Source organism: Schistocerca cancellata, chromosome 2 (assembly GCF_023864275.1).
Source record: "Schistocerca cancellata isolate TAMUIC-IGC-003103 chromosome 2, iqSchCanc2.1, whole genome shotgun sequence".
NCBI lineage: Eukaryota > Metazoa > Arthropoda > Insecta > Orthoptera > Acrididae > Schistocerca > Schistocerca cancellata.
In genome coordinates this window covers 381275419-381300552 of record NC_064627.1, presented here as the reverse complement: position 1 = coordinate 381300552, position 25134 = coordinate 381275419, and the positions used below count along the sequence as shown (strand labels likewise).

At 38.4% G+C, this 25134-nt stretch overlaps 1 protein-coding gene across 4 annotated transcripts in view; it reads left to right on the top strand.

The window, feature by feature from the left end:
- Positions 1–25134, top strand: part of LOC126161782 (uncharacterized) — a 207371-nt gene that overhangs the window by 111470 nt on the left and 70767 nt on the right. For 3 of the 4 annotated variants that reach the window (XR_007534954.1, XM_049917854.1, XM_049917853.1), the window contains one exon: positions 23530–24108. The exons of the other annotated variant lie outside the window; for it this stretch is intronic. Coding sequence is in view for 2 of the 3 variants with exons in the window: in XM_049917854.1 (XP_049773811.1) it covers positions 23530–24108 (579 nt within the window). In the remaining variant the exon portion in view is untranslated. The remainder of the gene's footprint in view (positions 1–23529; positions 24109–25134) is intronic. 4 annotated transcript variants of the gene reach the window in all.

Sequence of the window (25134 nt, the reverse complement as noted above, 5' to 3'; positions counted from 1 at the left end):
CTTGTGTTCATTTCTCAGTGACAGCTGAAGGCTATGATTTTTTAAATCATACATGTAAACCATGTACCTGGAATGAAAGTGCTTTCATTAATCAATACCCACTGGCACTTTACCAACATTTAATTACTGTGTGATGTTTATTGTTCCATTTATTGTCTAAGTTAACGATTGGCTGTTTTAATTCCAGTTCTTCATTTTGTGTTAAAAATCTGATGTTTGCCTTTTTCATTTCACATTTTCTATCCTTTGTACATAATCAGTCATTTATACTGAAACCCTTTAAAATTGAATCTCCATAAAGAGAATTATTTTTCCAAGAGTTTCTTTACTAGTCTGAGTCCACATCTCTACATCAAAAGAGTAATTGTTCAAAGAGTGGCTATTTCTTTAAATTGTTGAAATTATTGCTTAAATTACTGCCCAATGGCAAATTTAGGCCTTTTCCACAAACCACATTGTGACCACTGCAACATTTAATATCACATCTAAATTTTGACACATGGCATCTTATGGGCATCCCTTGCTAACCCAGTGGTGTTGGTCCAACCAATGGTGCTGCATTTTATGCTGTATTGTCACCCGTTGGCTGCAGATGGTGTTTGCTGTTGCACTGCCTCACCCTCCATGGTGCTAGTGTTCATGACATGCATAGTGGAACATATTTCGAGGAGACTGTCCTGTTAAAACAGTTGGTAATCTTATGCCCAAAGGTCTCACGTCACTACTTGATAAGTGGTCTAGCTATCATTTCATTATTGACTCAGTTATTATGATGTTTCATGTTTCAAGTTTAAGTAACCTGTTAGTAGTGTTTGCACTGAACAATGTTATCACTGGATACATAATGTATGGTGCACCTTAGGTAAGAAATGTGGCTAACATATCACACCTTGTTTAACAGTGAAAGTACAGTCATTTCCATTTCCAGTCTAAACAACATAGATTTTAAAAATAGTAGTAGCATGCTGTGTTGCATTGTACTCGATGTTGCAGAGACAAACTGTAATAAATCCAGCGTTATATTTCTCTGTGTGAGCGGTATACCATCTTCTTGTCTGCTGTGTGAAAACTTTATCCACAAAACAACATCTAGTAATTTCACTGATAGCAATATATTTACAGTGTTTCAGATGATGTGTTTATAATGTTGTGGTTCTTTTTAGTAATTTCACTGATAGCAATATATTTACAGTGTTTCAGATGATGTGTTTATAATGTTGTGGTTCTTTTTCTTTGGTGGGGGGGGGGGGGGGGGGGGGCTGTTGATTCACAATAGTTATTTATTCTGTTTACAATGCGATCAATGAAATTTTAAACTGAAGTAAAGTAATCACAGATCACTCTGAAGTAATCTAAACCATTGTCTTAGAGTTTAATGGACATTGTGAACACGTGTTTGGCAGTGGTATCTTTCGAAATTTGTCACATGCCCTCCAAGAACTTTTCAGCATTCATTTACCAATACATTTTCTAATGCAAGGCTACTAAATGAGTCCAATGATACTCTTTTCATTATTTCCTATTACATTTAATAATATTAATTGTCTTGGACAGGTATTGGGTCATTCCTAGTAGGCCATTTTTCCTTACAATCAGTCTTCTCTTTCTTTGTGAATGGCAAGGGCTAGAAATATCGAGAACATGCATAGATCTGTCAGTCTTCTGTTAATTCCTCACTGTTAAGCTGCACTCACTGCGATGAGCTCGGGAATCACTTACGCTGGTAATTATTCACTGTGGCACACAGTTTTCAAAATGTTGGAAAATTGGGATATTGCACTTTTTTACTTTTATTTTTGAGGTGGGCCCAACTGTTTTTGTGAGATTAAAATAATAATCTGTTGTGCAATTTGTTGGTCCTCTCCAAATCATGGGAACAGCCAACAAGAAATGATTCTTTTAGCTGAAGCGTCAGTAATGTGATACATGTGGAATAGCATACGTGGGAAGGCCACTTCTTGGTCACCTAACTTACACCAAAAATGAAGTTTGTAGGAATTTTTTTACTAGATGATTAAGTTTTTGTCTAAGGACAGAAGGTCCTTCAGAGGTAGAATTGACTTTTTGAAACCACATATACAGCAGTGTGGGTTAGGATCCCAGGTACCACGTCCTGCAGCCATTCACTTTAGTGGGCCCTCATTTGTGAGTAATCATTGAGAAAAATTTTTTGCATGATGCTCTAGAGGCTTAAAAAAATAATGTTACGAAGAGCAGTGGTATGGTGTAGTGGTGAAGATGCATTCCTGATAAGCTATAGATAGTGGATCTGGATCCCTTCAGATGTTGCAAAATTTTAAATCATTATCAAAAGGAAATTGATCATTATCATTCAGTTAATTGATTGAAATTTATTTATTTGTTCTAATCTTTTGTCTCGCCATCTTAATCGTTGTATTAACTCTCTTATTTGCTCTAGTTTTTTATTTCTATCATTCCATTTTCATTTGGAATGTTTGTGCGTCTGATTTTAATTATTTTTATGTGTCTTAATATTTAAACATATGAAAATACCGATCTATTGGTTTTAAAAAAAAATCAAAAGATGAAATATTCTATGCATTTATATTGGTTGTGCAATGCTGTCAAAAATGTATTTTTGTTAACAGAGATATATGTTTTGGATGGTAATCATCATACAAACATTCAGACATAAATTCTTGTTGCTGTGTGCTCACAATAACACAAATGAAGATTTAAAAGAAAGAAGAGATTATAAACAAAATGAGGAACAGAAATAATGAATGCGATGGCATGAACAAAAATATAAAATGGTAAAATGAAGGAAATAATTGAAGTTAATACCTAAAAATAATTCAACTCACATGGGCACAGATTCCAAATCAAAAAAGAATGCTAGGAAGAAAAAAGTGAGCGCAAATAAAAAATTTAAAATGCTGTGGCAAAGTATTAGAAATAAAAAAAATGCATTTGAATCAATTAACTGAACAAAAATAATGATCCAAGTCCTCTCGATAAAGTTAAACGTTAATTAAAAATTTCAAAACATCTTACTAGATAACAAACTCGCAACCTTCAGTGGTAACCATTTTTTGTGTTTTCCTGAATTTATATAGTGTGATTTGTTATATAATTGATTGATAAAAGTTTGTTTATACCCTCAGGGTTTTCAAGGACAATTGAAACCTCAAATTAATGAAAATTATGTTTATGACATGTCTTAAGTAAAAATACATTGTGTGTAAAGGTACTCCCTCTAAAGGGGAAACTTTACACAGACATATACTTGGCAATATATTTAACAATACTGCCTCATAATGGGTAATTTTACACAAGCTTGAAAATTTTAGATGGAAAGAAACCAAAAATCTGAATTGAACTGGTGTGACATTTCTCATAGCTTTATTGACTTGTTGGAGCACATTACAAGATAAATGAAATGTGGCGAGTCATTTCAGTTTTAAGTTTTTATGAAGTAAGCTGAAATCAATGTTTCTGCTGTGTGTGGAGCATAGCTTTCTCACCCTACACTTTTATAGCTCTTCTACAGCAGTGTGCAGTGCCTCTAACTCTTAATTTCATGCCATTGAAGTTTGAATATTTACAGAAGTGATGGCAGGTGTTCCTTGACCTTCAGAGACCGTCTTCATAGTATCTTAGGTTTATAGACCTACAATATCTCCAACATTAGCCTACACAAATGTATACACTCCTGGAAATTGAAATAAGAACACGGTGAATTCATTGTCCCAGGAAGGGGAAACTTTATTGACACATTCCTGGGGTCAGATACATCACATGATCACACTGACAGAACCGCAGGCACATAGACACAGGCAACAGAGCATGCACAATGTCGGCACTAGTACAGTGTATATCCACCTTTCGCAGCAATGCAGGCTGCTATTCTCCCATGGAGACGATCGTAGAGATGCTGGATGTAGTCCTGTGGAACGGCTTGCCATGCCATTTCCACCTGGCGCCTCAGTTGGACCAGCGTTCGTGCTGGACGTGCAGACCGCGTGAGACGACGCTTCATCCAGTCCCAAACATGCTCAATGGGGGACAGATCCGGAGATCTTGCTGGCCAGGGTAGTTGACTTACACCTTCTAGAGCACGTTGGGTGGCACGGGATACATGCGGACGTGCATTGTCCTGTTGGAACAGCAAGTTCCCGTGCCGGTCTAGGAATGGTAGAACGATGGGTTCGATGACGGTTTGGATGTACCGTGCACAATTCAGTGTCCCCTCGACGATCACCAGTGGTGTACGGCCAGTGTAGGAGATCGCTCCCCACACCATGATGCCGGGTGTTGGCCCTGTGTGCCTCGGTCGTATGCAGTCCTGATAGTGGCGCTCACCTGCACGGCGCCAAACACGCGTACGACCATCATTGGCACCAAGGCAGAAGTGACTCTCATCGCTGAAGACGACACGTCTCCATTCGTCCCTCCATTCACGCCTGTCGCGACACCACTGGAGGCGGGCTGCACGATGTTGGGGCGTGAGCGGAAGACGGCCTAATGGTGTGCGGGACCGTAGCCCAGCTTCATGGAGACGGTTGCGAATGGTCCTCGCCGATACCCCAGGAGCAACAGTGTCCCTAATTTGCTGGGAAGTGGCGGTGCGGTCCCCTACGGCACTGTGTAGGATCCTACGGTCTTGGCGTGCATCCGTGCGTCTCTGCGGTCCGGTCCCAGGTCGACGGGCACGTGCACCTTCCGCCGACCACTGGCGACAACATCGATGTACTGTGGAGACCTCACGCCCCACGTGTTGAGCAATTCGGCGGTACGTCCACCCGGCCTCCCGCATGCCCACTGTACGCCCTCGCTCAAAGTCCGTCAACTGCACATACGGTTCACGTCCACGCTGTCGCGGCATACTACCAGTGTTAAAGACTGCGATGGAGCTCCGTATGCCACGGCAAACTGGCTGACACTGACGGCGGCGGTGCACAAATGCTGCGCAGCTAGCGCCATTCGATGGCCAACACCGCGGTTCCTGGTGTGTCCGCTGTGCCGTGCGTGTGATCATTGCTTGTACAGCCCTCTCGCAGTGTCCGGAGCAAGTATGGTGGGTCTGACACACCGATGTCAATGTGTTCTTTTTTCCATTTCCAGGAGTGTATGTTGAGTCACTTGTCATTCTCTCATCACAAGACATCACTTTGCCCATTTGTCCAATAAAGTTCTTGGTTTTCTTCTTTTCTGCTTTTGTTTGCACCTAACAATCTTTGCAAAGTTACCCCACCCAAGCATAAGTCTTACACCTTCGGTTGTTTTCAGCATCCTAGTGACATGGCTCAACAAAAGACAACTTTTGCCTACAGTTACCTTCTCATGAGGCATAATTATGACATGCAGTGAGAGTTTCTAGGCAACATAAAATACATAAAGTTATTCACATGCAGTTAACTGTACTTATCATCCAGCAGGATGATGTAGGAGTAACACAATCATGATTTTCCTACCAGTAAAGTTCACTCTGTCTTTATCTAAGGAGCCATTTTGCTCAGAACTTCCATAACCAACCACACGCACTGCTCGATAAAACTTAGTAGGAAGCATGTAAAGTAATCCTGGTTGACGGTTTTGAACTTATTCAGCAACAGATGTAACAAAATTTGTACATAAACTTCAAATACAACATTTAAATATGGCATACAGAAAGTAAAAACTTTTCTCTTTTCCATTTATTGTTGACAATGTCTTGTTTTCTGTTCATAATGTGGTGTCAAGTCCTTTAAAGCCTCTCCTCTGTTGTAAAACAGTACATGATCCATGTGAGTGTTCTCACCTTGGGTGCTCTGAACACACAGACATTCATGTACACTATTTTCTTGCTGTATGGTTGACAGTCATCAATAATAGACTTGTTGATTTAAACTTTATCTGTCTGCACAGACCTGTAATTTGGAGCAGTTTACTATGCAGTGTATGGCAGAATCAACCTTCCACAGTACTGGCAGTGTGGATTACTAGTCAGTTTTGTTATGTGGCATATTGCAACTGTCATGATTAAATCATTTGTAAACATGTAAGCTGCTGAGTGCAACCTTGAACAATGACTTGTCTGCAAAATTAGACCAGACCATATGCCCGTTTAAGTATTCATGTTTCATCTGATTTGCTGGGGACCGTTAAGCTTTCTTGCCATTGATTTCAATTACTCTCTTTGTCATGTAGAATCCTAGGTTGGGAGTCTTCTTTAAAACATATGTTGTGATTTGCAAGGCAAAGATTATATATCCTGACACCCTACTGTCAGCCATAATATATGTCGTGATATCTCGCCCATACTTTAATATGTTCAACAGGCTTGATGACACCTTGAGGCTATTTATGAGGCTTTTCATTATGAGAGCTGAACGTTTTTCCTCACAACCTGTTAAGGGTAGGCCATCCTCATTAAGTAGCTTCGTCAGCTGATTATTAACTACCTGAAACAACATACATTTTGAAATTAACCAGCCTATGTAGTTTTTGATTTGTACAGTCCATTTTCTAATTATGTGTATGATTTCTTCAACGTACCATATTTTGGATAGGGCCAGTCTGTTTACACATTCAGTCTTTTTGTTGGTATTTAATTTTCTTGTAATATTTGCTACAAGGGCACTGTTTATTTTTTCTGCCATTCATTTGAAATTGATGTCCGTTATCTTGTTTGTGTTTTTCCTTAATTTCTCTATTAGCAGGTCCATTTCATCACATTCGATGATGGGCTGTGGCATGGGATGAGCAAAATTCAATTAGCCACAAGACATGTGTTTTATTGTTGCCTTTCCTTTATTATTGTCCTTGCTGCTTCTTTATAACATTCCATTATTTCCAATACTTTTGTGGTGGCTTTGGGTTCTGTAATTATAATGGTAACGTCATTAGGTGTTCACAGTGAATCATTGTTCACCATTGTGTAATCTTGGTACTGAGGAGTTGATTGTTCAAATTAACTGTTGTAAGGAAGTGAGGAACAGTATCATTGATAAGGGGCAACCCTGCTGAACAGAAGGTTGGATTGGGATTGCTTCCATGAAATGTCTGCTGACCTGCACCTAGGAAGTCAGTTGGTATTTATTTAATAACAGTAAATCTATTGTTGTTTGTGAAAATCTGAAGTGTTGTTACAAACTTGTTAGATATTGATGGCTAACTTCATCAAAGGCCTTCTCTAAATCTTATGTTCAGTAGCCCTAGTGTTTGTGCCTGATGCTTCCATGAGCAGAAGGTCATATCTCTTAAGGAGCAAATTACAGCTATAATACTTTCATTAGTTACACTAAACATCTTTTCTGACCAGAGTTTTCTGTTTTCTGAAGGAGTTTGCTTTAATCTTGCCACTATGACCCAAGAAATTATTTTCAACTCTAGGCATAACAATTTTATTGGCATTATATCTGCTGTTCTTCATAGTATCAGTTTCTGGGGAACAAATATGATTATTCTAAGTTCTTCTTTCTTTATCAGAGTATAGGCAGATCAACATCACTGTGCCCCCCCCCCCCCCCCCCCTCCCCCATCTCGTACACTGTCCAGTCTTTGTAAATATTTTTTTACGCGTTACTGACTAGTTTATACATTACCATCTGTAGCCAGTGTGTTACTTGTATGTCTCTGTTTCCACTTTTTTCAGTCGTATGTAAGATGATAAATACTCCACTCCTCATCTGTTAGATGTCTGTAATCCTTGCAGATAGTAATTTTCCCCTGTAATTTGCTTTTCTGCAGTTCTAAAATTTTCTTTTGGAATTTTTGAAAATTGCTTTTGTAGATCTTAGTTGTCATCTATTTTTCCTTGCAGTTCACAGGTGGTAAAGATAGTAGTACTCTGTTTTTTCCTCCTGGTTCTCCCACCATTCAGTCACATTGTGGAAAAAAAAATTTTCAGTTAACTCATGATTTGTAACAAACACTGAACTCATTTTCCGATGTTGTGTATAGCAGGCCACAATTTAATTACCAGTATCCTCTGCCAATTATTTCGGGATGAGGTAGATCTTTTGTTTTAACAGTTACAACATAATGATTGGAAAATGTGATGGGGATTTCATTGTAATCTTGCATAGTTATTCCTGTTGCGAAGTAGTCTGTTAAGCCATGATGCTGCTGCTGCCTAGACATATGCCTCGTGAGTACGTGTGATGGCAAGTTGTTCAACTGCATCTTTATGTTTAGCCCTCTAATCATGATTTGCTGGCTACTGCAGAAGGGTGTTGTGCCTTTTGAATCCATTGCCCTTAAAATGTAATAAAAATCTACTATGTGATAATAATAATGATGATGATGTTGATACCTTTTGCTTGTCTCAAAAAATACAGGCCATCATCACTGAAAACCTTTTCCTTGCTGCTCTGTTATTTGAACCAGAGGTAGTGTAGAGGTTTAAAAAGATTATCCCATTCAGAACATCTTTGACAATGCATCCTCGCAGCTCTTCTGCTACACACTATAATTCTAATCCATTCTTGGTTAAAATAAAGCAACCTCTTCCGCTGTAGCCAACTTTGTTATATACATTATATGTCCGAAAGAAATGTATTTCTTCACAAATGACTGCTTGCAAAAAGGCAAGGTTGGTATCATTTGTTTTAAGAAATTTCCCCAAAATTGTTCATCTCTCTTTTTTTTTAATTTTTAATTCCACAATTATTTAAAGTTATGAGCATTTGCAATATTCTACTTTTCTTGCAGTTAATAGTTTCCAACTTATTCATGTGTTTTATTTTTTGTTGTCCAGATTCATTTTCTGATTGTATCATATCAACCTGTGCTTCATCTTCGTGTTGTGTTCTTTTCTTTGTTCTTCATTTTAGGATGTGCAACATTAAATTTAGTTTGAGCTTCACCTTCGACAATTGTACTGCACTTTGGTGTTTGAGCAACTTATTGCTGCATTACACTTGGTAGTTTGTCAGTGAGAGAGATTTCGAAGCATGTTTCACTTTATTTACTTGTTTACTGTTTTCATTATTATTTTTGACTGTTGAAATCTCAGTTTGTTGTTGTTGCTTTATAGTCTACTATATTCCTTTTCCATCAGTTGTTTACTTTCCTGTCATGTTAGACTCAGGTGGTCTGTTACATTTGGTTGTTGTGGCTGATGTACCATAGCTTTCACTTGCTTTAAGAGTATCACCTCAAGCCAGGCTGGTAAATTCATTCCATTATCAGACTTCTGCTTCCTTGGAGTTTGTGATGATTTTCCTCTACCTTCTTCTGTCCTTTTCAATAAATTCCTGCACCAACCGCTTTTATGCTGTTTCCTTGTATTGTAGTTGCAGGTTGGAATTGAATACTACTTCCCCTCCTGTCTTTTTTTCCAATAAAACTGTTCTTGTTTCTTCAATCAAAGTCTGAAGGAAGTCTTCAAATGAGATTAATGGTTGTTCTTCACACTCCAGTGGGGTGGCTTCACTGTTACTTCCTACATTAATGGCAAGGTATCTTATTCTGTAGATGTCTGATACAGTGTTGTAGATCATTCCTTAAAACACACCACTGCTGCAGGCCATTTTTTGCGAAGTTGCGCTGGCTTGTTTCACTAGTGACATGTAGATTATGTTCTGGGTAGATAACATGCTGTACACCCAGATACAGTAATGTGGTAGTGAACCTCAAGTTTTATGGACACTTGCACTGACTGTAAACTGTTATAACACTGGATTTTGTGCCTACTGGACCTTATTTCAGTTCGAAAGAACCTGTGTTAAGTGATTGTTTCCTAGTTCTGGGGAAGATTCAAAATTCTAGCAGTTTCCAGTTCACTGTTCACATTACAGGTGTCAGTCATGCTAACAGCATCATCACGAATGGTGAAATTCAAACTCCCACTTAGTTTTCATTAAAATCTTGTCCAGCAAACCAGAGTTATACAAGAACACAACATACTTTCCATTCTCTATCTGGGTGAATTCTGGAGTATCTCCTGAAACATAGAAGTTATCATGCAACCGATCATGCATTTCCAAGGCAGTAGGTGGAACATTGTAGCATTCTCATTGAAAAAGCACATTAATGTATTTTTTCTGAGAGATCTCAAAGACATAGGGAATGAGTGGGAACCACTGGACACAAAGGAAGCCTACTTAATAAGATTCATTGTTTACAAAACCCAGAAAATTTACAGCAGATCCATTAAGAACTCCTACTAGTTCCACATATCTGACCACAGAGCACTAAGACCGATAGTTACCAAGATGAAACTTCCTGGCAGATTAAAACTGTGTGCCCGACCGAGACTCGAACTCGGGACCTTTGCCTTTCGCGGGCAAGTGCTCTACCACTGAGCTACCGAAGCACGACTCACACCCGGTACTCACAGCTTTACTTCTGCCAGTACCTCGTCTCCTACCTTCTTGCCCGCGAAAGGCAAAGGTCCCGAGTTCGAGTCTCGGTCGGGCACACAGTTTTAATCTGCCAGGAAGTTTCATATCAGCGCACACTCCGCTGCAGAGTGAAAATCTCATTCTGAGTTACCAAGATGTTTCAATGTCTTTTTAAAATTTTCGTGAGCAATCTGGATGTCCAACATTTTTATGTTGTTGGCATGATTATGCCATCACACTGAATGATACTATTATTTTTAAGGCTTTAGAGTATCATGACAAATTTTTTTTCATTGATTAGTCACAAACGGTTATTTAACTGGGACCATGGGAGCCATTTCAATGTGACCAATCAAGAATGCTGCTGAATTTCCATCATTTCCTGAAGATGGCTTTCCAAACTGAACGTCATGTATGATAGTTGTAGAAACTATTCTCAGCAGAGATGTCAGACCCTTAATATTTTGTCTGCACAACTGTCTGAAATCTCCAGGTGTGACGAACACACAGCTGAGCTAAATGGGAAATGCACAGGAAAATTTGGCATCTTCACACCTGCATGTTTCCCACTTAGACTGACATAAATTGGAGGCTTTGGTCATAGCTTGACAGTGTGTTCATCACACCTGAAGATGTTTATCAGTTGAACTGATGAGACATTATCTGATGTCAAGCCTGAGAACCATTTCTACAACTAATGCATTGAGAAAGCCTCAAGTTTCTCAACATCTGCAGAACAATTAAATTAAGTTTTGCAAAGGATTTCGATAGATAAAGGGCAGTGCGGTGAAAGGAAACAGCCCAATAAATAGAAACTGATATCATTTTTGAGTACGGGATCCGCAATGCCACTAAAAAACAAAATCATCGTTGACATTCTTTGTTATGAAAATGCTGTTGACCAATGGGATCTAGAAGAGTCTGAACTTTTTCCACTGCCATATGATTACAATTGACTGCAGACGATATTTTGCTGTGGCTTGTAAAAGTTGTCAAGTCCTGGTGCTGGTGTGGTAAATTTTGCTGCAGTGTGGAGCACTTGTTGAAATCACACCACTACACACTGCTTCCACAGTGGGGAATGCCTTACCCTTTTTGTCATTGGAATTCTTATTGTGAGCACTTTGGGGTATGTATGTGCCTTGGCATTGTATCCCTTCCGTCCTTTCTTTGTTAGTTAATTTAAAGGCTATTGTGCCCATCCATGATGACATTTTGTACAATCTGTTGTAATGTTTGCACTGATTTATGGAGTATATCTTGTTTGCTAGATCAGTGTATTTTTGTTTAAGATCTGAAACTGCTCTCTTAACTTGAAGTCTTTTTCTTTCTAAAGATTGAGAATATTTTTACTACTTCCTGTGGATTTCCCTCCATTTTTTATTTATACAGAGCTGTGCTGGCCAATTTTTTGATTCACAGTGGCAGTTGCTGTGTTACCACTACAAAGAATTTCTTAATTGACTATGCTTCACAACACTGCATCTGTTAAGTGTGTCTCATTCTTTATTTACAGATTCCAGTTATATGTTTTGCAGTAACTTGTGAATTTTGTTTCTATGTAGTGGACGAGTAAAATAAATGTTTGGCTGTTGGTGTTTTGGGTTGCTGAGCTGCCATGGGAACAAAATCACATACTGAATCTTACCTACAAAGCTGCAGTAAAATTATAGGTTATAGTCAAGTCAGAGATTTTTATGTTATATAATATATTAGATTTAGTGTGGCTAAGAATACAGAGATATTGATGGATTTGGTGAGAGGCGTAAAGATGTGGGGAGGGGGAGGATGAGCTTGAGAAAAAAGTGACTGATGGGTGGGAGGGAGCAGCAGCAAGTGGATGAGATAGACATGTGGCATCAGTGTACTTAACCTGGCACCATCAGTGTGTGACACTCAGTTATGTGAAGGAGTGGACTGGAAGGTTGAAGATGAAGTAGGGGAAGTGGGAGCCTGCAGAGAGGGAGGTGTAAATTGAATGAAGTGAGGGTGATTGTGGCAGGAGTGGAGATGGGTTTGGGACAGGTTTGAGCAGAAAACAAGACCAGGGCAATTTTATTACGAAAGGATGTGTTGTAATGACAATTACCATCTGCATAGAGAAGACAATCTGATATTGTGTGTGTGTGTGTGTGTGGGGGGGGGGGGGTGATGGATTGTGAACCAGCCATTGAAGTACTTAAGATGATCCTGATTATAAGGAAACTCACTTTTTCTTTGTTTTTTTTTCACAAGAAGCTTCTTTAGAAAATTTCATGTCAACATATTCTGACTAATCAGAATTACAAACTGTTTTAATAACATAAAGTGTCTGCCTAAAAATTTAGCAATGTACCTATTCTAAATTTTATGCAATTTATTGGTTGTCTACATTTTGATAAAAGAAGAAGAAATAATATAAACAAAAGAGAAATGGTTTACATTAATTTACAGACCTATTCTTTTTTATATTTTTCACTTACTGCCCCTCTCCATTTTTTATCATTGTCCTAACAGAGCAGCTGTGAAATTTATATCTTTATTGTCACAAATATTTGGCTGTTTCTTCCAAATAAGATGTGATTTCTGATGTTGAGGTTACTGTGTGACCTGAGAACACAGCTGACATGAGGGTGTTACAATGTCACTTGCTTCCAAACGTATCATCAACCCATCACTCTCTCATTGGCTGCTATAAGTAGCAGCATCTTCCTGTCATACATCATGGTGAGCTGAGTGTTAACAACATTGTAGCACGAACCATAAGTACACCACTGCTCCTTATCTCGTGCAGAAGTGAATACTGTTGTTGAATATTTGTGCAACTTTAATGTCAATTCAATTCCGAATATGAATAGGTTCAGGCAAACTGCAATTGAAACATGGTAGGTGTTTCTAAACAACCAAAGTACCTAGTATAAATTGCACATGTCTGGCATCGTGTCGTAATTTGCTGCCTGCCCCTACAGCCAAGCTCGTATCAGTGTTTCCCGTCCAAATCTTTTGTAGTGCTGTGGCTGAGCAATTTGAAACAATATCTTCTAGTGTGCAAGTCACATCTAATAACAGCAACTAATACAGGAACAAAAGATTGCCAGTATGATTTAATCTGGTTCTCGAACTTTCGGTCGTCCTGTGATGTACTGGCATCTGTTGGTACTATCTCTACGACTGGTCTTGCCACCATAATTTATTCTCACATGAACATCACTATCATGTTCTAAACCTTATTCTAACTCGTGAACAGTGACGAAATGTCTCATGACAAGCCACTTAGTAAAGCATCATTACAGTCTCTTAACTGAATAAAATGTTGGTCTGGGTTCAAAGTAAAGTAATGTTTTTTGAAGGAAAACATTTCCGCTTTTGAATGTTACCTTTACTTAAAAGGCAGCCTTAATGTTTGTATCCATTTATATGTTTGAGCTTTTATTGCAAACCTGTTTGAATACAAAAAGAGTTTACAAGGGGATAGAATGTAGTGCTATTTCCTCCTGTGTTTCACAAATTTTTCAGATTCTAAGCAGAGCAATTGATCGTTGTAGTGCCTAGTCCATAGTTTCTCCCATATCCTTTCCACTAACTCTGCACGAGTCAAATGTCACATGATTGTTCAAGCAACGTCGATACTGTATCTAGCACTTTGGCATATCAGGAAATCATGAACCTGTTCGAATGCGAGTATCATTTTCCCAGACCTGCCCATTTGAATTCTTCAAAATAAATCTGCATGTGACCTCATTATTCAAAGCTTCTTCTGTAAATTGAACAACATAAAAGTGTTAACCTCAGCAGCAATAGTTTAATCTGTGAATGCATGATGAGCCTGTATTTTTCGAATAACAAATATGGGAAAAAATGTCTTAATAATGGAGTAAATACAGTATATTCTGCCATTGGGTGGTCAGTTTTGCTCTTAGTCACTGGTGGTGTATATTTGTGTAGTCTGATAATTACTTCTGAAGAAGGACATCATCAGGAAGCTTAGCAACATTTTCAGCCTTGTTTAGATGAGGCTTTTCATTTACAATAAGTTGTTGTCAAACAGTGGAAAAATCCATGTTGGAATATTATGAAAAGGAAAGTTTCTACTCACCATGTAGTGGAGATGCTGAGTCGCAGATAGGCACACCAAAAAGACTGTCACAAATAAGCTTTCGGTCGACGAGGCCTTCATCAAAAATAGATGATGCGTGCCCCCCCCCCCCCCCCCCCAAAACACCAAAACACACACACACACACACACACACACACACACACACACAAAAAAAACTGCTGACGAAGGCAGGAAGAGAAGGCATTTGTGCTTGATATTTACAAGGAATGCCGAGAACCTGGGTCTTTGCGTGTGTCAAAAAATGATACGCGCACAGACCGATACCTGCACAAACTTCCAAATCATCAATAGAGTTTCAAAAGAGGAATGAATAATATGCTTGTAACATGGAGGAGAATTAATATGTGAGCTTGAGCATCTCAGACATAAGATGCAACAACTGGAATGTGTTCTAAGGAGTAACGGGTACTCTGCCAGCTGCATGCGAAGCGACATGTTCGAAGAAGTAGTATCGGGTATAACTTTTTCTCCCATACATCCCTAGGGTAATGGACAGAATCTGTCACATATTGCGCAAACATGGCGTAAAGACTATTTACAAATTGTCCAAGAAAATTAATGTCCCTGATTGGCAAGTGGTAAAAGGAGACAACTCATGTTGTTGGGAGTATACCGCATACTGTTTACACGTGGAAAAGTTCATATTGGAATGACTGGACCGTCCATTAACACCAGGGTCATTGAATATACGCTGTATTGCAGGCTGTGACAGGTGGAGAAATCGGCTGTGGCAGAGCATGTGCTGTGTGAGACCGACCATGTAATAAAATTTGCCAACATGTAGGTTCTTGCTGTGGAGAAGAGCTACAGCAGTAATGACCAGGGAACAAAAATGCCTGCCAAAGATCCCAAACTGGTAGCCAACAGGCAATATTTAAACAAGTAGATACAAAAGTCTCAACAATTGTAATCCTCCACTGCCTTTTGACTGACCGAACTGCACTATCTTTCTTGACATCCAAATTAAGGGGACAATCAAATAGTGGAAAATTCAGACTGGAATGTAACAATATAATGAAAAGGAAAGTTGCTATTCACTGTATAGCGGAGATACTGAGTTGCAGGACATTGTGACTGCTAGCCAAACGATGTTGAATTGACCTTTGAGTTTCACAGTGGGAATCAGTCAGTTTGGCAGCTTTTGGCACTGTCAGCAAATTAATCATTAATGCCACGGTTAAACGGAAAGAAATTTCTCAGAGCACTTTATTACTGACCAGTTGGAGAAATCCTGATGTTATTATCCACATGTAATCTTTTGGCAAAATAAGTCTAGAAATTAAACAACAGTATTGTTCACTGACAGAAATACTATCATCAGTACAATGGTGGGTTCTTTAGGTCCGAAAGGAGATTGAGTGGAAACTAGAACATGTAAAATATTATTTCACTTCATAACAAGACAGGTATACTTAACTTTGTATAATCCATTTCCACAGGAATATTCTGATTTTGTATAACTATCTCTGACTGTTAAAGTATCACAGGATACAGACATCTACAAGACTCTTCATTCGAAGTATGTAGATATATGCTCATGTTCATAAAAAACAGCATACCTTGAACAACTAGAGATAGGATGTTCATATTCACAGGACAGGTATATTAGTATGTTTTGCAGAAATGATTAGCATTTCAGTCACCTCGCTTCAGCGTGTGTCCTGTTACCTAGTAGTTGCAGGGTCTGTCATGAAGCCTGATAATTTGTTCCATGCGTGATGGCATTGACACATATAAGGCACGAATGGTATCCTGTCGTATAACCATCCATGCTGCATTCAACTGGTTCCAGAGTTCATCTGTAGTGGTTATCATTGCGTCACAGCACTGCAACTGTCATTTCATCATATTCCACACATTTTCGATCGGTGACAAGCCTGGTGATGTTCTAAGCCAGGGCAAAAGGCTGATATCCTGTGACACCAAGAAGGCACGTGTTTGTGCAGCAACATGTGGTAGTTGTGCGTTGCCTTGCTGAAAAATGGCATCTGGGGTGTTTTGCAGAAATGGTATGGTTACAGGTCACAGGGTGTCATTCACATAGGTCACACTGATCACAGTGCCCTGTACACGCACCAAACTGTGGTTTGTGGTTGTACATAATAGCACCCCGCACCATAGAGCCTTGAGTTGGTGCCTCCCCATGCCTGCGGCAAACCCAAGTGAAAGCCGTCATTTACAAACAGACATAACCTGGATTCATCCGAAAAACACTATCTGATTCCATTCCTGTTCTCAGTGACATTGTTCCATACACCATTGCCATCTAGCATGTTTCCGCACATTCGTGTAAGGTAGGGGGAGAAGTGTATTACGCGCATATAATCTATGCCATAATAAATGGCGACATACTGTCACCCCCTGATAGTGTACAATGAGCTACACTGTTCCACCAGAGCTGAGGATGACACAGATGTGGTCTGGATGGTATGACCTGACCCATCTTGTTGTGTTGTGCGTCCCTCCATGAACCATCCTGCACACACCCATTGCACTGCTGAACCATCCTACACACACCCATTGCACTGCTGAAGCATGTCATTACATACGAGCAGCAATTTCACATTCTGTCCTGCCGATAATGCTCCCTTTTTTAAACTCACTGATACAATGGTATGGTTTGTGCATATGTCAGCAAGGCATTCTGCATGTCTGCTCAAGTCACAGTGACCCATTACCTTCAGTTTACAGCAACAACGAGAGCTGCAGACACCAGTTTTACTGGTAGGGGGTGTTGTCGTCTGATATTGATGTCGACCTTGAACCTGCAGGCTTACGTGGTTCAGATGCTAATAATTTCTGCACAACATACTAATGTACAGGTCCTATGAATATGAACATCCTATCTCTAATCATTCAAGGTTTTTTTTTAAAAAAAAATACATGAGTGTAATATTCCCAGTTCAGCATAAAATATTAAATATGCTGGTGCCCCATCTAAGACAATGCAACCATATTAAATGTTGATCACAGACTGGGACTTGGTGTTCCTGTGCTCAGTTGGGCTGTACATTGGCACCTCGGTGTGTTAGCACTGCAAAGTGGAGAGAGGGTGTGGCTGAACCGGCACCTCCCGTTCATTGTTGCAGTTTGCTGTGAGACCTAATTACCTTCTCTGGTATTGATGTGAGGCGCTGACTTCGTTATGGTATTGCTGTCTTTTGACTGTACCACAAGTATCCTGGCATATCAGAGCATTAAACCCCCTGCGGGCTGTTTTGTGACTACAGATTGTCTTGAGGTGCTTATTGACTTCACTGTTATTTACAGTATTATCGTTCAGTGTTCTCCCTCCATTGAAGGTGATTTCTGATAAGCACATCTTGTAACTTTTGCTGTCTTGCCTTGTCACGTGATGGTAGTGACAAGTAGGGGTGTTAATCTAAGACCAATTTCAGTGTTACATTTTTGCCATTTATGATGTTCTTTTCTGGCAGCTTTCTTTCTCCCCCTCCCCAATCCCCCCCACCCCTCCCCCTTAACTTTCTCTCTCCCGGTGTTCATTTATTAGACATTACCTATCATACTTATTTATGTTGTTGAAAAAAATTGTTATACCTATTAAGTATAATCAGAAGAGAGAGAGAGAGAGAGAGAGAGAGAGAGAGAGAGAGAGAGAGAGAGAGAGAGACCTCTTCAGCCACATACTATCATGCTACGGAAAACTTTTCAAAAGGGATCATTGTCATAATTTACACACACACACACACACACACACCACTTCACTGCCATGTTGTACTTCACTGGAGGATCACATGGCCACCTGACACCAGTTCTTCACTGCAGGGTGGTCAGAGAGCTCTTTTAAGGGTGTGATTAATATTTTGTCTGTTGCTGTTGCGCATATTTGTTATTCAACACTTACAGAAAGAGAACAGCAGCTTAGGAGACAGCAGTAGTGTTCATAAGTTGTTTTGTTTAATACCTAGTGTCACAGGTTGGAAATTAACGCAGTTAGTTGATGTTGTTAGTCTTTAAATATGTAATCCTCTTCTGTGGTGTTTGAGCTACAAAACTGAAGTCAATTGTTGTTGATAATCTGCAAGTTTATTTTACTCGAATCTCGAAGTAGTAATGCCCCATTTTTAAAAATTAATTTTGTATAAGTAAATAATATTTCTGGTACCTGCATAGCCCGAGAATTCCTTGCTGTCAATGCATCATTATTTTGTTTCAAAAATTATTTGAAGTCTTTAAGTAAAATACTTTGTAAGGCAAGCAAGAATGTGATTTCCAGATTGTTATAGGTGAGTGATATAGCAGTAGTTTTCCATTTCATCATCATCACTATTTTTGTGTGTAAAATATAGTGAGAAGTATATGGGAAGATGTGCTGTTGCAATTTGGTTCACAAAATATTTCTTCTGATTATTATCTGATAAATTTCATTACTGTAGTTACTGGAGACTGATGTATTGAATTTTAATGTTTGAGCTCGTCTACATTGTTCTTTGAGTTACATTTTTTGTTTAACTAAATTTTGTACTGTGCTTATATAATATAATTTTCATTCACTATTTTAGCAATCCTCATTGATTCTTGTAGTTTTATCCCTTCATATGTTGCAACAAGTTATTGGTGGTTTTCTTTTTGTGTCCCCATTATTATTAATGGCTTTACAAACTGATATCTATTTTTTGTATTCACCATTGTGGGCTTATGTACAAATGCTATTGATTAAATGAAATTTAGAGATTAGGTATTGCTCCTCTGTATGTATTTTCTGTTTTAAAGAAAGATCAGTCATGCAGTTTGATTGCTTTTTAAACTGTATTAGAAGGTTTTAGTTTCTCTATTTCCTAGTGTTTATCCCGTCATAATGAGATCTACTGTTTTCATGATTTGGCAGATTTATTCTATTTTAGCTTTGTGGCTGCATCCGCTTCTTGCCACCATGTTCATCAGTTAACAAAAGGGAGGGAAATCACATTCACAGTTTATCTGTGAATCGTGTAAACTGTGTGCTGTGTCATCATATGATAACTGTTTGTGTACTGTATTTTCTGAGGTGTGGGTTGAAAATTAGCCTAGCATTTGCCTAAATGTGCATGGAAAATTGCCCCAAAACCTCACTCGGACTGTTTTATGTACTAGACCAATGCTTGTTGATCTGCCACGCAGATTTGATTCTGGTCTGAATTATGAGTGCTTAGAGATTATAAAATAAATGTAACATTGTCTGTGGGTGATCTTAAGTCTGATTTCTGTTTGATACATCTTAGTCTTGATCATTTTTAATGCCTCAAACATTTGAAAGTGTCTTACGTTATGTACGTTTCAAACCTAAAAGAATGCTCTGTGAAATGTACCATTTTGTCTGTAGAAGCAGCTTACAAATCCACAACCGAAATTCTAACAGCACATGTTTAAATATTGCATATGTTTCCATCATTTAGCAGGGCTTCTGATACATACAAATTGCTACTTGAAACTTGCTCAGTTTGATACAGAAATGTTGAGGCATGTGTACATTTCAGCTTTTGCATTAGCATTTTTCTGGTGCTTTTTGGTAGTTAAAAAAATCCATGAAATGTGACAACTAACCTACTTTTATCTTGCTTGGGGGTAAATGATTGCTGATGCTTTGCTGTTAGTTGTTTTGATTTTGATGCTGGTTGTGCTGCTGTTAGAATTTAAGGTGCTAAAGTCCCTGTGATGGAAATTTGGCCTTGAATGAGTAGAGACTTATCCTCTGATTTTTTCACATTTTAACTTCATAAATGCTTCTTTTGCAATCTTGTTCATATGTAAGTCATGGATAGTAGGCATTATTCTTACTGTCCTTTCATTTATCTGCACAGTGGTGTGTACATATAGATTTCCACACAAGTAGTTTTGTGTTCCTTTATTACAGTGTGTACAGTACACCCATAATTGTGTGGGCATATATATTTTCAAATGAGGAGCTACACAAGTGAAACAAAGAATTGCTTTATCCCATGTTGCTTCTGTTGTTAAGAGTTACTTTTTTCTGTTCTCCTTGGAAAGTGAAAGGTTGACAATATTAAAAAGAACTGTGAATATTGTAGTGTCCAACAGTACCATTACTAAATCAGTTGGCTGGGCCGTGTTAGTCAGTATCTCTTCACATGTCTGCAGAAATTAATTGAATTGCAAAATATAATAAGAAATCAAGAATATTACATGTCACACCTTCTTTGGCGTAGTATCAATGGTGAAACACCCTTCGGTATCACATCCCACCATCTAAACAGTACACTTCCTCTTCCAATGATAAGGCTGCTGATATGCAAGTTTCTTGTTTACTGAGTTTCTCAAGTTCAGTTGCACCACAAACCCTTTGTAAAGCAATGCGAGGAAATTCAAATTTGTAACCAAGTTTGAATGTTATGTAAGAAGTGTGTTTCACCATTCCTGACTAGTTATTATACAAACATTGACTGCAAAACTATATGAAAATGTTTCATCAGGGAGGTAGCATATTCATTTATATGAGCCAAGACAGAATTTTATTCCCTTTCCTAAAGCCCATGTTGTGCCCTTCCAGAAGTCTGTATAATCTCTCAATACCTCTGACATCCTTAAGTAACAAGATGAATTGCTGTTTATCTAATAGATTTATACAGTGACACACTGTGGTGCAGGCTTTGTCAGTCATTGCAGTAATGGGGAAATTTCTAAATGAGTTCTTTATTTTCTTGCTTATTGGTCAAGCAGGCTGCTTGTAATAGCCATATTTTTCAGAATATATTTACATTTCCCCTAATTAACTACTTGTTCTTTGTTAGTTTATTTCACAACTAGTTGTTAGTTGACATCACAGCAGCTGAGAAGAGTGCTCCACCTACCATCTTCAAAGGTTGCCATGGGTCTGATGATAGTCGTGATATGACCGAAACCGGTCACCTTTGTTCTTGCAGCATACGTGGTGGGATCAAGACTGAATTTTTGAAAGAAAAGTTTAAAAAAATTTTTGATCACTGTTCCAAAAATGTTTATTAAAATTGCTTTTCACAGCTGTTGCCATTATATTGTGTTGGTTCTTTCTGTGGTGGTCAAATGATGGTGTTGAATGAAAATACTTATATTTTTGTTCTAGATTGCATTATGAATCGTGTAAATGAGTCTGACTAAATTAATCATAGTTTGTCCTCTGCCATTTTGTTGACTTGTAACCCACAAATATGCAATAACACAGCAGTACTGCCTGTGATTGAAGTACTCATGAATTAATAAAAGTAGAAGTGGTAAATTCGTATTTAGTAGAGATAAGGAAGTGATACATTGTTTTTAACACTTGTAGGTAGTAGCATGCGATTTCTCAAGTTGTCTGGTGAAATATGCTCTATGAAATTTGAAGTAAAATCTAAACTGCTAGCAAATTATTGGAACACACATTCCTAGAGAAAATGATATTTCAGTAAGGATTTTTAAAGGAAGAAATTGAGACCCTGACTTCATTTTATATTGAGAAACATTTAGAAACCTCAGTTACACGGCATACTATTCTTGATAGAAGAAACAACAGTTTCTCTGTCAGATTTTAGAACTTAGTGGAAGGAACTAAGAGAAAATCTGTCAAACACATATGTAGAGTTTCTCATTGAATTTTGTAAATCACAGAAATGAAGATTCGGGACATTATTTACTGTGCCCAAATGTTGCACAGTACATCTGGGGCATAATCCTTTTCTATAGTGATATCTGTAAAGATGAAGGTTGCAGTTGTTATTCGGAGATGAAGAGGCTCCCACAGGACAGTGTAGCATGGAGAGCTGCATTATACCTGTCTTCGAACTGCTACTCTGATTCACTTAATCTGCTTTATATTTGATCTTGCTCATCCTTGATGCACATGCATCACTCAGAGAATAAAAGGATGAGTAGTTATCAACATTATATGTTTTTAAATACAATTCACTTATTGCAATACTAGAAAACCCATCCTTATTGTTCTGTTCTTATTATCAAAATAAAATACCTTCAGATAACACTTCCTGCCTGATGGCACAATGAGGCCTTTCAAAGGTAGTAACAACAAAGATGAAAAACACTTCATTTACTCCACGCTGCTTCAGTTGTATGTGGGAAGTTAGCATAGTGTACCAGTTCAGGATCTGAACGTGGGTCCCTTTACTCCTGGCCAGTATGGTACAAATTACTTCAGTTGAGCATGCCTCTCATCCTGCCTCATAAGTCTGATAGCAGCCTGGGACAAGTTGAAGCCTTGAATCTTTTTGAATCTTTCCATGAAATATGCTCACATGTATGATTGGTAGTGGACTGTCCATGAAAGGCAGGAATCTGGCTTAGCACCATTCCAGCACATAGTTTTAACTTGTCTCAGTCAATCAGCAAGAACTCTTTAAACATATCAGAGTCAATTATGTGTATCATCGATCTAATCAGTCTTAATGAAACACATATACTTTGTAACTACGTCTGAGTTCAAGCTGCAGAGACAGTAAAACCTGTGTAACTTCATTTAAGAAGGAGGGTTGAGGTGGACAGAATAGTGCCGAAAGTGAATCATGACTTACACCCCACCCCCCCGGGCCCCTTTGAAATCTTGCGTTATGGTTAGATTGTATTTGGCACTAAAAGGGATTATATCTTTTGATATTGTATATCTGAAAGATGCTGTCACTTAAATTTTTGTGGCTATTGTTCCATTTCTCCTTGTAACAACTGAATGAATAATGAAGAAGAGACAGTTGCTGGTGAAAAGCCCGTATAATTATATCATTATTCAGTATGTCACAGGTGTAGTCTGTTAACATGATTTTGTAGGTAGAGAAAATTTGTTCTACTACTAATTTTAAGAAATTGTTAACATAGCTTGTTAATGACACTAACATTTGTCCCATACCATTTCACTAGTTTTGGTAAAATAGGTTGTGGGTTGTTGAAATCACTTAGTTGTTCATCTTGGCTCCAGTTTACTAGCTTAAAAGCCTGTTGTGTAAAAAATCATTCAACAGCCAGTTGTATTGCCCAAACAATAAGTGTTGTAGCTGGATGATTATTAAAACTTTGCTTTGAGACTTGATGTTTCATGCTGTCACCAGCAATTACTACATTCTAAAATTTATATTCACATTGTAATTCTGTCACTTTAATATGCTATGTCCCATACTATTTATGCCTTTTCAATATTTAGGACTTTTTTTTATTAATGTGCAGGTATCTTCCGGAGGGCAGAGTGGTGGAGGACGAAGCTCTCGGGGCTCTTCGAATAAGCCACCACCTGGTGCAGTTAATCTAGAACGAAGCTATCAAATATGTCAAGCTGTCATACAGAACAGCCCAAATCGAGACCAGTTACGTTGTCAGTTGAAGCCACCTCCATCTTTGTTGGCTGCTAACTCGAACACTACAGGTGTCGGTGCTACAAAAAAATCAGAAACTCCTGGTAGTGCTCGAGCTGCTACACAGTATGGTGTGGTTACTTCTTCACGAAATGGAAATGGACAAACTAATAATTCCACTAACACCAAGGCATTTACCCCCCCTTTGCCGGCCTCTGGAAATTTTTCTGTATTGCCTAATAATGGAAATGTAAACAACAGCGTTGGTGTGTCAAAGCCAGTATCCGTAACTTCCATTGGTGGCCAAAACAAAGTGACCAGTTCAAAGGGAGGCTCCTATCATCAGAGACAGCAGTCACCACCTGTATTGGTTCGTCATGTTTTTACATCCCCTCAAGGGATTCCAGTTACAATGGCTGTCTTACCACAATCACAAGCTCCTCCTGTACCTGAGGTAAGTTGCTTTTCACCATTCTTCCATTGCCATCACAAGAACTTGAAATGTTTTGAATGATACTGACAGGACCTGTATTTTAATGCTTTGTTGTGCTTAAAAATGGATCTTTGTGCTGTTGCATTCTTCTACGAGCAGCTGTAATAGATAATACATTTCATTTGTAAATATTGTCACTTCTTTCACCTGCTAACATATTAATACAAGCATCTGTTCCAAAATATTCTGAACAAGTTTGGCATCTCATTAAATTCAGTGTAGGTAGTGTCAGTTGATTTTTCTATTTGTCTTGTGGGCTAAGATTGCACTGTCACTGTGTGAACCCTTGTCAGTCACAATTTGTAATAGTGTCAGTGCTTAATCCCAAGTTTCGGAGGAAGAAAATTTTGGAATGCAAAATCATTATGCATGTGCAGTACACATTCTTGTATTGTACTGTATAAATTTTCTCACGCTGTATTTCAAACATTCCTTGCAAAACATTCTGTTAATTTCTCAGTTTCAGCTTCTCATCATCATTATTTCCTGTCGGTAATATTAGCTAACTGGAGGTAATGTATTTTCTGTTCTGCCATATCTTCTAGGTTGTTACACACCTAAATCAAATAACATTCATTTTAAAACGGACTACCTGTAAAACGCTATCCAGGGCTTTGCATAAACTAATGTGAATAAGAAATTAATGCTCAGTCTTTGGTGACTTGTTTGCTTTCTCAGGCTGGTACAAAGATTGATAGCATGCGAAAAAGCATAGAACACTGCACATTTATGGTGCTAAAATTTCATCCCTTTGAAACTAAAGAGATAAAGATAGCAGTTAAAACATATAAGAGTCAGAATAATTGGCAATAAAAAGTATAAATGTCTCAGAGCAAACTGTCAAGTAGACACACAGCGAAGGCAGTGCATTGATGTTCAAAATACTGGGGTTGATTAATGAGAGTCTTATTTCAAAACAAAATTCTGTTAAATGCACTGCAGAATGTGTTATTTAGGGGAAGTGCATGTTGTTACAGACTAATTAGG